This window comes from Sapajus apella, unplaced genomic scaffold, assembly GCF_009761245.1.
Source record: "Sapajus apella isolate SASKATOON/1434 unplaced genomic scaffold, GSC_monkey_1.0 scaffold23, whole genome shotgun sequence".
NCBI classification, from domain to species: domain Eukaryota; kingdom Metazoa; phylum Chordata; class Mammalia; order Primates; family Cebidae; genus Sapajus; species Sapajus apella.
In genome coordinates, this window is record NW_022436963.1 from 35,533,325 (window position 1) to 35,545,700 (window position 12,376).

Consider the following 12,376-nt stretch of genomic DNA (forward strand, 5'->3'; position numbering starts at 1 on the left):
CTTCAGGAACGGTGCTTTCTGGGTGAATTTAAAGCTGAGCACGGGCCAGAGGCTGGAATTGAGGGCTGGTCTGGCACTTGGGAAAAGCATTTTCTACCACTTTTTCCATTTCATACCCCCATCAAAAGAATCCTGTGAATTGCTTTGTTTTCTAAAGCTTTGAGAATGTCTTGCCTTTCTGGAGAGAACAAAGCAGTGTGGGACTTCAGGCCCTTACTGAATTCCAGGGAGAAAAGGACATTTAAAAGAATGGGCATGAGCTTTGGAGTCCATCCCAGATTCAAATAGAGCTCTGCCACGTCATGCCCACATGATTTTCAGACTCAGTTTCGTCCTTGGTAGTAACAGGTCTGTTAAGAAGAAAAACATTCTGAAACTTCTGGAACCCTCCTCCCATACCTGCCCTGTGATTTTTTCCTTCTGGGCCAAAACAGGCAATGAAGGAAGATGGGGAAGAACATCCTCTGCACCTAGGCAGGGCAGATAAGTGGGAGGCAAGTGGGCGCTCCAGAATGCACTGCCCACAGGGGCCCCATGTGCTCACCCCTCTGGGTGAGCTCTTCAGCTCAGAACACTGCCTGAGTGCTGGAGCTGAGCCTGTGAAACCACAGCCACACACTGGCTGGCCCATGGGAGGCGTGGTCAAATGGCAGGGCAGAGACGGTGCCAGGCAGACAAGCCCATGTGCCGGTTCCCCTTCCTGTCTTCCCTGTGCATGCCTGCTGCCACGCCACCCTTGTCTGCACCCAGCTATCCTCAGGGCCACTCTGGGGCTGCAGCGGCACTGTGTGACCCTCACTATTCTTGGCTGTGGCTCTAGGCCATGGTCCCTGCCTCCTTTTCTGCCTGTGAAGCATTGCTGAACAACTAGGGAGGAAACTAGAAGGTTCCTTTTGTCATCTGGGTCCTGCCTCGGTCTTAACTGCCTAGACTGCAGTGAGCTTTCATGCAGAGGGCAGCACCCTGTCACCCTTTACCACGCCCTAGCTCGCCATCCGCTTCTGCCTGCCAAAAGATCCCACTTTCCAGTCTTGTGATAGTGTCCCTCAGTCACAGGTGACTTTCTGCCTGCATAGCATGGCTCAGGCTCTTGTGGCCAGTCCAGGATGGCCACCAAGGCCCTCTCTCAGGAGGCTGAGGAATATTGGGGTTGTCCTCCTCACCTCAGATCCCTGCACACTGGGGCTTGGCCAAGCCTGGGCTAGCTGGACCAAGATGGTTGCAAGACTTTGAAAAGTGTGGGATGGGCTGCTGTGAGATGTTTGATGCTTCAGCTGGTCTGTTTGGGGGATGTCTGCCTGGAGCCAGGCTTCTGACTTGGATGCCTGTTGGTCAGAGGTTTTGAAAGTCTAGATTATTCAGATTTGGAGCATTCTAATTATGTATTTCCATTACCATTAAAATTAATTTAGTCTCTTTTATCTTAAAATGCCTAAGGGATCCTGTCATTAGCTTCCCTGCCTCTTAGGTAACAATAGCCAATCAGGTCTTTAATGTGGTAGGAAAAGCTGTATGGAAAGAAAAACCTTTTAGTGAAGCTGTCTGTGACAGTGAAAATTCTCCTAACGTGAATTCTCTGGGTTTTTATATGCTCCAAATTCTACAGGCATCTCTCTTTTAAAGCAAGGATTCCCCTGTGGAATGAATCTGTGAAGCTTTGTTCAAAGTTAAGTAGTAGGTATGAAGCAGGTTGGGAAGAAAGTTCTGCGGGGTGCCGATTCTTACTAACCCCCCAGCCCATACGCCTTACTAGGAAGCCTGGTGGTTTTTAAGCATTGTTAACTGTTGCTGCTACAGCTTCTGATTAAGCTACATTTCTGGACCATTGTTAAATCTCATCAGCGACAAGGTCGAGCGCTGGGAAGGCCCAGGACCAGTGCTCTGAGCTCACATGCCTCCCCCGGCTCTGGTTAGCAGGTTGCTCCACTCTGCGTGGCCTTGGCCTCTGCTCCAGAGTCACGCGTCCTTTAGGAGTAGGGGGGTTGCCAGCACAGCAGTGTCCATGCCCAGGGAGGTATGGTGCCACCACTGGGCCCAGCTTGAAGCCAGGCTGCCTGAAGAGCAGATGGAGTTTGCTAGGGATGCCCAGCAACAACACAGGGACCACCCTCCGCTGCCCAGTTAGCTGCTCTTCGCCCAACCACCACCACCTGCTAACTATTTTGAGCACTGAGCTCTGTCCTAGGCCGTCTGCTTGTGGGTGGAAGCAGGATAAGTTTAGATTAGGTGATAGCCACGTCCCCTCAGAGCCTAGGATTGTACATCTTAGCTAAAGTACCAACTCTGTGTGACTTCATGATATGTCACTTGATGACTTTGGGTTTCCATTTTCTTATCTGTGTAATCAGAGGTTTGGGCAACCCCAAGGTCCTTCCTAGCTGTATACCTTCAAGCCTTCTATATTGGCCCTGTCAGATGTCTTCAAATGCAAGTAACAGAAAACACATCTCAAACTGACTGAAACAATAAAGGAAATGCATTTACAGTCAGCCCTCCATATCTGCAGGTTCCACATCCATGATCAACGAACCAGATTGAAAACATTCAAGATAACATAAACAATAGAAAGTAATACAAATGGGAACATGCAGTGTAACAACTACGTACAGAGCATTGACATTGTATTAGATAATCTAGAGATGATTTAAAGCATATAGGAGGATATGCATAGGTTATATGCAAATACAAGTGGTTATATGCAAATACAGTGCAGGGATTAGGGCTGGTCACCCTCATGCAATTAAAATCTATGTATAACTCTCACTTTCCAAAAACTACAGATAGCCTGCTCTTGACTAGAAGTCTTAGCAATAATGTCAAGTCAGTAAACACATATTTTATATGTTATGTCTATTATATACTGTATTCTTAGGTAAGCTAGAGGAAAATAAAAAGAAAATCATAAGAAAGCGAAATTATTTCCTGTGCATTCAGTAGAGATGGATCATCATAAAAATTTTCATCCTCCTCGTCTTCATACTGAGGAGGCTGAGGAGAAAGTGGAGGGAGGAGTTGTCTTGCTGTGTTGGGCAGCAGAGGTGGGAGATCATCTGCATATGAGTGGACCCGTGCAGTTTATGCATGTGGTGTTCAAGGATGAGCCGTGCTGATAAGGGACTTGAGCATCCGAGGATTTGGTCCTAGAACCAATCTCCTGCAGATACAAAAGAGTAACAAGAAATAACTGTATATGGAAAAACGTAGTGGAAAAGCACTCTTCAGGTGGAACTTCAGGGTTCCAGCTCTATTTCCCTGTGGTTTGTTCCCGTTGCCCTCTTCTGCATGTCAGCTTTGTTCAGCTAGCTTCCCTAATGGTGGCAAAATGGCTGACAGCAGCTCCAGGATGACACCCAGCTTCGTGTCTCACATCCAGGGGTCACATGAGAGCCTTTTTTTTTTTTTTTTTTTCTTTCCAGTTATAGATGGAAGCTGTGTGCTTTACTCCCAATGGAGGTTATGTGCTGGTCCATGAACCAATTTCTGAGGTGCCCACCCCTTAGCAGGAAGGAAGATGAGTGTATTATCAGCAAGGGCTTTGGTCAGGCCTGGATTTCAATCATAGCTTTGCAGTCCTAGCTGTCTGACTTCTTGGAAAGATCACTTCCCTTCTGAGCTCAGTTATTTTATCCTGTTTTTAAAGGAGGAAAATGATTCAGGCCCTCCCAAGTTTGAGTTTAAATGAAATAATGGGCTGAACATGGTGGCTCATGCCTGTAATCTAGCACTTTGGGAGGCCAAGGTCAAAAGAATCATTTGAGCCCAGGAGTTCAAGACTAGGCTAAGCAACATAGTGAGACCCTGCCAATACTAAAGATAGATTGGATGGATGGATGGATGGATGGGACAGGACTGGACTGGGATGGATTAGAATGGACGTAAATACTCATAGTAGAAGGCCCAGGCGCCATGGCTCGTGCCTGTAATCCCAGCACTTTGGGAGGCCGAGATGGGTAGATCACAAGATCAGGAGTTAAAGACCAGCCTGGGTAACATGGTGAAACCCTGTCTGTACTAAAAATACAAAAATTAGCCAGGCATGGTAGCACATGCCTGCAATCCCAGCTACTCAAGAGGTTGAGGCAGGAGAATTGCTTGAACTCGGGAGGCGGAGGTTGCAGTGAGCCGAGATTGCGCCATTGCACTCCAACCTGGGCAACAGAGCAAGAGCCGTCTAAAAAAAAAAAAAAAAAAAAAAAAACTGCCCATAGTAGATAACCTTTTCACCAATGCTCAATAAACTGTAGCTGTGGTTAAGGACTTGGCTTTATTAGTCTGAGAGCCTGAGGTCCTGTCAGGGCACTAGGCAGCTGCATAAAAGGCCAAATGCCCACCAGACCTGTGTATTGCCTGGGCTGAGCCAGCTCCGTTTGTCTGAGTATTCTTGTACCTGTTTCCAGAAAGGACTGGCTAAAAGACACCTTCTCTGAGTTGGCCCTCAGCAGGGCGCCTGGGGAGGTGGGAGCCAGTAGGAACTGCAACTCGGTGCTGTGAAGAGGGCTGTGGGCTGCATCCAACTAAAGAAGTGAAATGTTGCTGAGCTCCCACCCTCCTAGGCAGAGGTCCAAGCCACTGGGATGTGGACACGTGACCTCTGAAGTCTTGTCAGCTCCGCCACCCTTCCGTTTGAGGGTTGCTTGGTCCCATGTTCTCTCTAGTCCTGTAGTGGGAGAGCAGAGGCAGTGGAGCTTGGACCCCTCTGTTTGCTGCTCTGTTTGCACTTAGGTAGGGATACAGGGCAAAAGAGTTTGGGCTCTTATTGAAGTTGGTTAAGTTAACTGTGTTCTTAGACTGACTGGAAGGCTTTTCCTCCCTTCTCAGTGTGTGGGCACAGGTCCTTACTCCTGGTGACTTGACGCTCTGTAGGTATCCCCTGCAGCCAGCTAATCCTTGGTGGTATTTGTGAACACCCTCCTGCTTAGCATTGAGAGCACTTAACCCCAGGAGCTGAATGGTCACTTTGTAGCCCTTTCTTTGACAAAGGCCTCAAGTAGGACTACTCCTTTGTAGCTGCTGTGCTCACTCTTGAAAAATCCCAGGGTCTGCTGAGGATGGCTGCTTGGTGAGAGATGCCTCTGTCCCCTGGGATCACACACCCTGCTGCTGTCTGTGCTGCCTAATCCATCTGAACCCCAAGTGCAGTTCTTGGCCAGTGTTACCTGCTGGGACACGGGGGAAGTAAAGGGAAGTGATTAGCCCAGGGGACCTGGAATCCTTGAGGGGAACCCGTCAACAACTCCATCCCATTGGTCATGTTTCCCTTGGCAGTATTACCCTGGCTCTGGAGGAGTGGTTTTGGGACCTGAGAAACTTCCCCACGCCCCCAGCCCCAGCTGTGCCTCCTCCTAGTCAGTATCCCTTCCATTCCCTCAGCATTCTGGTTTTTAGCTGTTGTTTTCCCACAAGCTGCCAAAACTGCAAAAGATTCTACCCTACAGCTTGAACAATAGATGAGATTTGTGGAGCGAGGCTGCACCTCAGGGTTGTGCCAGCTGAAGGCCTGGTGTGACCTGGAGGGGGCACAGGGCAGGCTGCTCCTGGGGAACTGTCTCTTTGATTTACAGACGGCCTGAACCCGTTTCTCCATCTAGAAACAAGGAAGCCCTTCTCTGTCCAGGCCCCAGGGGCTTCCGTCAGGTGACAGACCATGTCCTGTTCTCATTCCTAATGCTGCCATCATGCACCTTCTAGAGTTTAGCAGGAATGATGAATGTGGCAAGTCTGTATGTTATAGGGGGTTCCGATTTATGGCAGCCTTAACATAGAAAACCATCTGTTTTCCCTGGTCCCAAGGTGGTTCTGTTTCAGGGCAAGTGTGCAATCATTCTTGGTTTTAAAAATCTCTTCTTGGCCGGGTGCAGTGGCTTACACCTTGTAATCCCAGCACTTTTGGAGGCAGAGGCGGGTGGATCACCAGAGGTCAGGAGTTCGAGACCAGCCTGGCCAACATGGTGAAACCCCATCCCTACTAAAAGTACACACAAAATAGCTGGGCATGGTGGCAGGCACCTGTATTCCCAGCTACTCAGGAGGATGAGGCAGGAGAATTGTTTGAACCCAGGAGGCAGAGGTTGCAGTGAGCCAAGATCACACTGTTGTACTCCAGCCTGGGCAACAAGAGTGAAATTCTGTCTTAAAAAACAGCCTTCTTCTCGCACTCACTAGCTATGAGACTTTAGGCAAATGTCTTCACCTGCCTGGGCTGCCATTTCCCCATCTTACATTTGGGGATGGTTAAGGATTGCCAGAGTTGCAGTGCCTGGCCAGCTGCGCTCCAGTGGCAGCTGCTTGAGGATAAGACTGGCCTGGTGACCGGTCAGGCTGTCACCTCAGACTAGGAGCCCTTGACGCCAGCCAGCTGGGGATGCCAAGGCCAGTGAACGTTTTTCTCCACTCCCACCCACTGCTCTTCATTCCTGTTTCTGGGTCCCTGTTGGAACACCTCCTGCTGTTCTTAGATGAAAGAATAAAGGGTCAGGCATCAAAGATGATGTTCCTCTGGGGACTGGGACCTGGGGTAGCGGGTGGAAGGGCCTTGTTTGATGTCTCTCTGTCTCCGCCCTCACCGCACTGGCTGGACTACTGCCCAGGACAGAAGAGGGGGGTTGGCTGTCAGTGGGGAGGAGGTGGAAGCAGTAGATTCCCAGCACAACTTTCTTCCTCCCACCCTGCAAACCTCCATCTGAAGAAGGCCTGATGAAGCTGTCAGGCTGCCTGCCTGATTCATCCCTTCCCTCTGGGCATAGCCAGTGAGGCTGCTGGGCTGATGCTTCTGAATACAAACTATGGCACCTAGAAGGCACTGCAGAGAAAGGGGGATCTCAGGGCTCTCATTCCATCACTCTTCAGTCTAGGTCATACCCTCCACAGTCCCCAAGAGGCCTGATCTGTCTCCTCTGATAGGACCTCCGTGGCTCCTGGGTTCTGTGTTGCCCACCCTGCAAATCTGCATGCCAGGAAGCATGGGTGACCCGGCTTCTGGGTCACCTTCATTTGGGTGCCAGCCTTGCTGCCTTCATTTGGTGCTGTTGAGACTGTCCTTGCCTTGTTTACTCCCAGTGCAGGCATGCCCTGGCCCCAGGCTGTGGCTCCGCTTCACCTCTTGCTGCCATGCTTTGTTCTCGTTTTTTGCTTCCACAGTAAGTCTGCACAAAGTACCATCCTCACCGCTGAGCTTACCTGATGATCTGTTCTTTTCTCTCAGTCACTACTTGTCCAGCATTTTTTTTTTAGACTTTTGGAGAAAGTGGTTGACAACAGAACCTAGCAGCCACCCCCCAGCCCCCTCCAGAGCCTGTGTCAGGCATGTGACTGACTGCATCCTCTCCCCTCTCTCCTCTCTGCCCCAGATCAGTGGACCATCCCCTGCCCGGATCCTCTCTCTCCACAGACTATGGCAGCTGGCAGATGGTAACAGGCTGTGGCAGTATTCAGGAGCGGGCAGTCCTGCACACAGACTCCTCTCTCCCTTTCAGCTTCCCGGATGAGCTCCCTAACAGTTGTCTGTAAGTGTCTTGCTTGAGAAGGCAGGATGCTGCCCTGCCCGTGTGAAAAGCTGGTGAGCAGTCAGGAGTGCTGGGTAGGAATGAGGCAGAGGCTGGGGCTCAAGAGCTGACCTGGACCCCTGAGGTATGAAGGAGGCCTATGGCTGGTCAGGAAGTGCACTGGTTTGTGTGTTCATTCTGTAGCCTCTAAAACCTATCCACTGGTGTCTAAGGTGTACCCAAAGGGAAAGCTGCTGGACTGTAAATATAGAAGATTCTATTTCTGTATAAGCCTTTGCCTGACATGAGAATCGTTTGAAGGCAGAACAGTGGAATAGTGAAGGTAGGTGTGTGGTGGAGGCCAGAGCCAGAGTGGTGCTGGGTTAGCCCAAGGCTGTGCTCCTGAGCAGAATCTAGGGGTCACTTGCCATCCCCACCTGCCTTGTCTTTTGTTTTTGCCTCTGGGCAGGAATAAGAATTAGATGGGAATTCTAGTCCCACACCTACAAAACCCTGAGTCTCCAGCTCTTATAGTGTGTCCACCTGACTGAAGCAGCTGCCTCTAGGGGAACCACGTGTCCCTGGTCTGTTCTGCTGCTTCATGGATGTCAGGGAGGAGAAAGCCTCCGATGGCTCGGGGAGCAAGACCTGCTCCTATGGGCCTCACTGCCCGAACCACAATCCAGCTCATCCTCACCCATATTGGCAGGTTGGAGGCAAGGTGCCCTGGGGAGTGGGAAGGGAAAGGGTGTCCTGGATCCTAGCGGAGGGCAGTCAGGAGCCAGTCAGACCTTGAAATTCCAGATGGCACAGGCTGTGGCCCTGCAGCTGTGAAGTCACCAAAGAGCTTCTGAGGTCACTGTGCCTGGCACAGCCTCCTCTGCAGCCAGCTCCTTGGCCAGAAACAAGATCTCTTAGATTTTTGAAGGGTTAAAAAAAAAATTGCACCTTTCTGTAGGGACTTCCTACTTCAGCCACATTTGCTCAAGAGCCATTTTTGAAGGAAGCACAGATATCCCTGCTTAATAGCACCCCTCCCTTACCTGGGGTTAGCCACTGCAACAGCCAACTCCGGCCCCAGGTCACCCAGCCTAGAACCTATAATTTAGGCCCCAGGCAGCACTCTAAGCTCCTTGCTAATCCATTAGCTCTGGAAGGGTCTTAGAGAAGGGCTGGATTCTGTATGATCTCAAGGCCCCAAGATTGTGGGATGCAGTCAGAGTTGATTCCTGTGAAGACATGCAGCGTGTGGGTTCAGCACTTGAGCATTGCTATTAGAGAAACTTAAGTCCAAATCCTTGCTGCCCTACTCACTAGCTGTATCTTCGAGTGTCAGGCTTGCCGTTTCTGAGCCTGTTAGCTCATCTCTCAAGAAGGAATGGCACTGTGGTACCTCCTTTGCCTGGTGTGTGTCCTTAAATGGATCACAGATCCTCTCCTGTTTTCTTGTCTCTTAGTAGGTTGTGGTCTCTGTCCCTTCCACCCCCCAGAAATGGGCAGCCGTGGCAGGGGGTGGGGCAGGACAGTTAGAAGGCTCATGTAGGGATCTTTGGTTATTCCCCTGTGAGTGTAAACTATTGGTCTATTTCTCCCTTGTATGCCACAAGGAGAAGCTGGGACAAACATGCATGGCCTTTGGCCTGTGTGAAACCTAATTAGAAAGTAAAGAAGATCTCGGGCCATGCTTCTCCCCCAGTTGCCAGGGAAAGACTTCAGGACTGTTCATGGTAGTGCAGGAATGCGGTCTCAGCTCCATGTTCTTAGTGCTGCTGCGGGAGTGATTTGACTTTTCTTTACCCCAGAGCCTACTGCTTCCGTATCTCACATTTCATTCCCACCAATCTGCTTTCCTTAGAGTCCCGTCTGTCTCCCCTGCTTACTTACCCCAGGACTGTCATTTATCCTCAGACCTCCCTCTGCTCCCACAAGCCCTGAGGTACAAGTCATTGAGGCTTTGGGATTCAGCTGCCTCTGACAGATTTCCAGGGAGGGACTATGCAGGATTGGTTTCTTGGGGGCAGATTTGGAGCAAGATTAGTAGCCACGCCGGTCTTACTATTTAGGTGGATGGGAATGTGAGGGCTCTTCTCATATAGGTCTGTGACCCCTAGAGTGGGCCCTCCAGGGACTCATCAGGGGAATGCCATATGAGTACCTGACCTTTGAGTTCAGAGGTTGGGTATAGCCGGCACCATGGGCCTCTTAAAGGCCCTTCGGGATGTCACACAGCCTCGTGTGGAGTCATACTTTGATAAGCCTGGGTTGCGTGCACTTGTTTCCCTTCTTGACTTGTAGTTCCAGGGTAAGGAGAGAAGAGGGGCTTTCATCTGTGATCAGAGCCGACAGAGGCCAAGAGGGGAAAGGGGCATAGAATCAGAAAATGGATCTTTCTGGAAAAGCCAATACCTTTCAGCTGTTTACCTGGGAACCACAGTGACTGAAGGTGGAGCTAAAGCCCCAGAGGTTTCCAGTGGGGAACCCTGGCCTCAACCCAGCAGCAGTGGGTTCTTCCAGGGCAAGAGCTTCCTCGTAAGATGCAACATGTCTAAGCCTCAAGGCTGAGGCCTTTCTTTTTTCTTTCTTTCTTTTTTTTTTTTTTTTTAAACACAGTCTCACTCTGTCGCTTAGGCTGGAGTGCAGTGGTGCAATCTGGCTCACTCCAACCTCTGCCTCCCAGGTTCAAGTGATTCTCCTGCCTTCAGCCTCCCAAGTAGCTAGGATTACAGGCACATGCCACCATGCCTGGCTAATTTTTGTGTTTTTAGTAGGGATGGGGTTTTGCCATGTTGGCCAGGCTGGTCAACTCCTGAGCTCAAGTGATCCACCCACCTCGGCCTGCCAGAGTGCTGGGATTACAGGCGTGAGCCACCACGCCCAGCCAAGGCTCAGGCCTGCTGCCAGATTTTGGGGGCCTCCTTACTGTTAGGTATAAAAAACTTCATGCCTCAGCTTGTTCTTCCTGAGGAGTGGAAACAGAGAACTGCTGGGGCAGATTCCCTCCTGCTTAGCTTCCTTCCCAGTGATCGCAGAGATAGTTATTTTCCCAACAGATCAGGTCAGGCCAGGCATGGTGGCCCATGCCTGTAATCCCAGCACTGTGGGAGGCCAAGATAGACAGACAGATCAGTTAAGTCCAGGAGTTTGAGACCAGCCTAGGCAACATGGCAAAACCCGTCATGGTGGCACGTGCCTGTAGTCCCAGCTACTTGAGGGGCTGAGGTGGGAGGATGGCTTGAGCCTGAGAGGTTGAGGCTGCAGTGAGCCCTGATTGTGCCACTGCACTCCAACCTGGGCAATAGAGTGAGCCCCTGTCTCAAAACAAAATTTTTTTTTTACTTAAAAAAGAAAGGTTAGTGCCCCAGTAAAAGTTCCTGCTCTAGGTGGGAACAGTAGCGTGAGGGCTTAGAGGAATGGTTTAAGGGAAAACAGGGCCAGATATTTGGGGCCTGAACCACAAGGATAATGTGACCACAGGACAGATACTGGCCTTGTGCAGTCAGAAGCACAGGGACAGGTGGTGTGGAGGGAAGATGAGGATGAGAATGCTGGGTCCTGTCCCAGGGTAATGTCTTTGCTTTCTCTTTTCCTCCCCATAGGCTTGCAGCCCTGAGTAATCGAGAGACTCGGCTGCAGGAGGTGCGCTCAGCCTTCTTGGCTGCTTACAGCAGCACCGTGGGGCTTCGGGCAGTAGCCCCCAGTCCCTCCGGTGCCATCGGGGGCCTGCTGGAGCAGTTTGCCCGTGGTGTTGGACTCCGGGGCATCAGCAGCAATGCCTTGTGAAGAAGCCAGCCCATGACAGTTTCCTGCTCCTCTCTCAGCTGAGCCCTTAGCAGAATCAAAGCCATGCCTGGCCAAAGGGGTACTTCCAGGTCAGGGGGAAATCTCATTCCCCCTTCTCCATCATGTACATGGCAGCCCCACAGCTGAGCAAGGCCAAAGACAGGGTTTTCCAACCCCCAGCCTCTTGACTGGTGACCACCACCCCTTCTTGTCACTGTCTCCCACCCATCCCATCTTTGCTGGGATTCCCATCAACTCTCAGAACTGTGTGGGGTTTCCCTGGGGTCTTGTGGAAGCCATGACTTCACAAAGACCCTACCTCTCAATTCTTGTTTCCTGGGGAGGAAGGATCACCTGCACTGAGAATGAGGCAGTTTGACACAGATCACAAAATAAAATTGAAGTCTTTTTGAACAGCCCCTCTCTTGGGTCCTCATTTGGTTGCTGTCTTTGTGGAGCTATTAGGAAGGTTCTCATTGTCCTTCCTTGTGCTAGACAAGGGGTGTTTAAGTGGAGGGCAGGTAAAACAGGAAGAGAACTGGGGACAGGTGTATCTCCCCACTCATGAGCCATGGTCATCCCTGCAGTGGGGACAGTACTCAAGACTTTTGGGAGTAGCGGTCCTCAAGCCTAAGCATTAGCTGTGCACATTCTCTGGGCTGCCTGAGCTTTAGGCTTAGGATTGCTAAGGAAGTTGCCTGGGAATTAGGAGGTAGAGGATCTCTTTTTTTTGTTTTTTTTTGTTTGTTTGTTTGTTTGTTTTTTGAGGCAGTCTCACTGTCACCTAAGCTGGAGTACAGTGGTGCAATCTTGGCTTACTGCAGCCGCCACCTCCTGGGTTCAAGTGATTCTTCTGCCTCAGCCTCCCAAGTAGCTGGGACTACAGGCATTCGCCACCATGCCCAGCTAATTTTTGTATTTTTAGTAGAGATGGGGTTCACCATATTGGCCAAGCTAGTCTCAAACTCCTGAGCTCAGGTGATCCACCCACCTTGGCTTCCCAAAGTGCTGGGATTACAGGCGTGAGCCATTGCACCTGGCCAGGATCTTCATCTTTTAACACATTCTGTAGGCAGCACGGTCCTGGTACAGGTGACCTGCAGCCCCTGCCTTGA

At 50.6% G+C, this 12,376-nt stretch overlaps 1 protein-coding gene across 4 annotated transcripts in view; it reads left to right on the top strand.

The window, feature by feature from the left end:
• MTMR14 (myotubularin related protein 14) overlaps window positions 1–11,680 on the top strand; it is a 50,243-nt gene extending 38,563 nt beyond the window's left edge. For 2 of the 4 annotated variants that reach the window (XM_032290591.1, XM_032290592.1), the window contains exons 18-19: window positions 7,347–7,502; window positions 11,078–11,680. In XM_032290591.1, coding sequence (XP_032146482.1) covers window positions 7,347–7,502; window positions 11,078–11,261 — 340 coding nt within the window. In that variant the 3' untranslated portion in view covers window positions 11,262–11,680. The remainder of the gene's footprint in view (window positions 1–7,346; window positions 7,503–11,077) is intronic. The other 2 variants (XM_032290593.1, XM_032290595.1) reach the window with 1 other exon arrangement.
• Window positions 11,681–12,376: the final 696 nt, after the last annotated feature.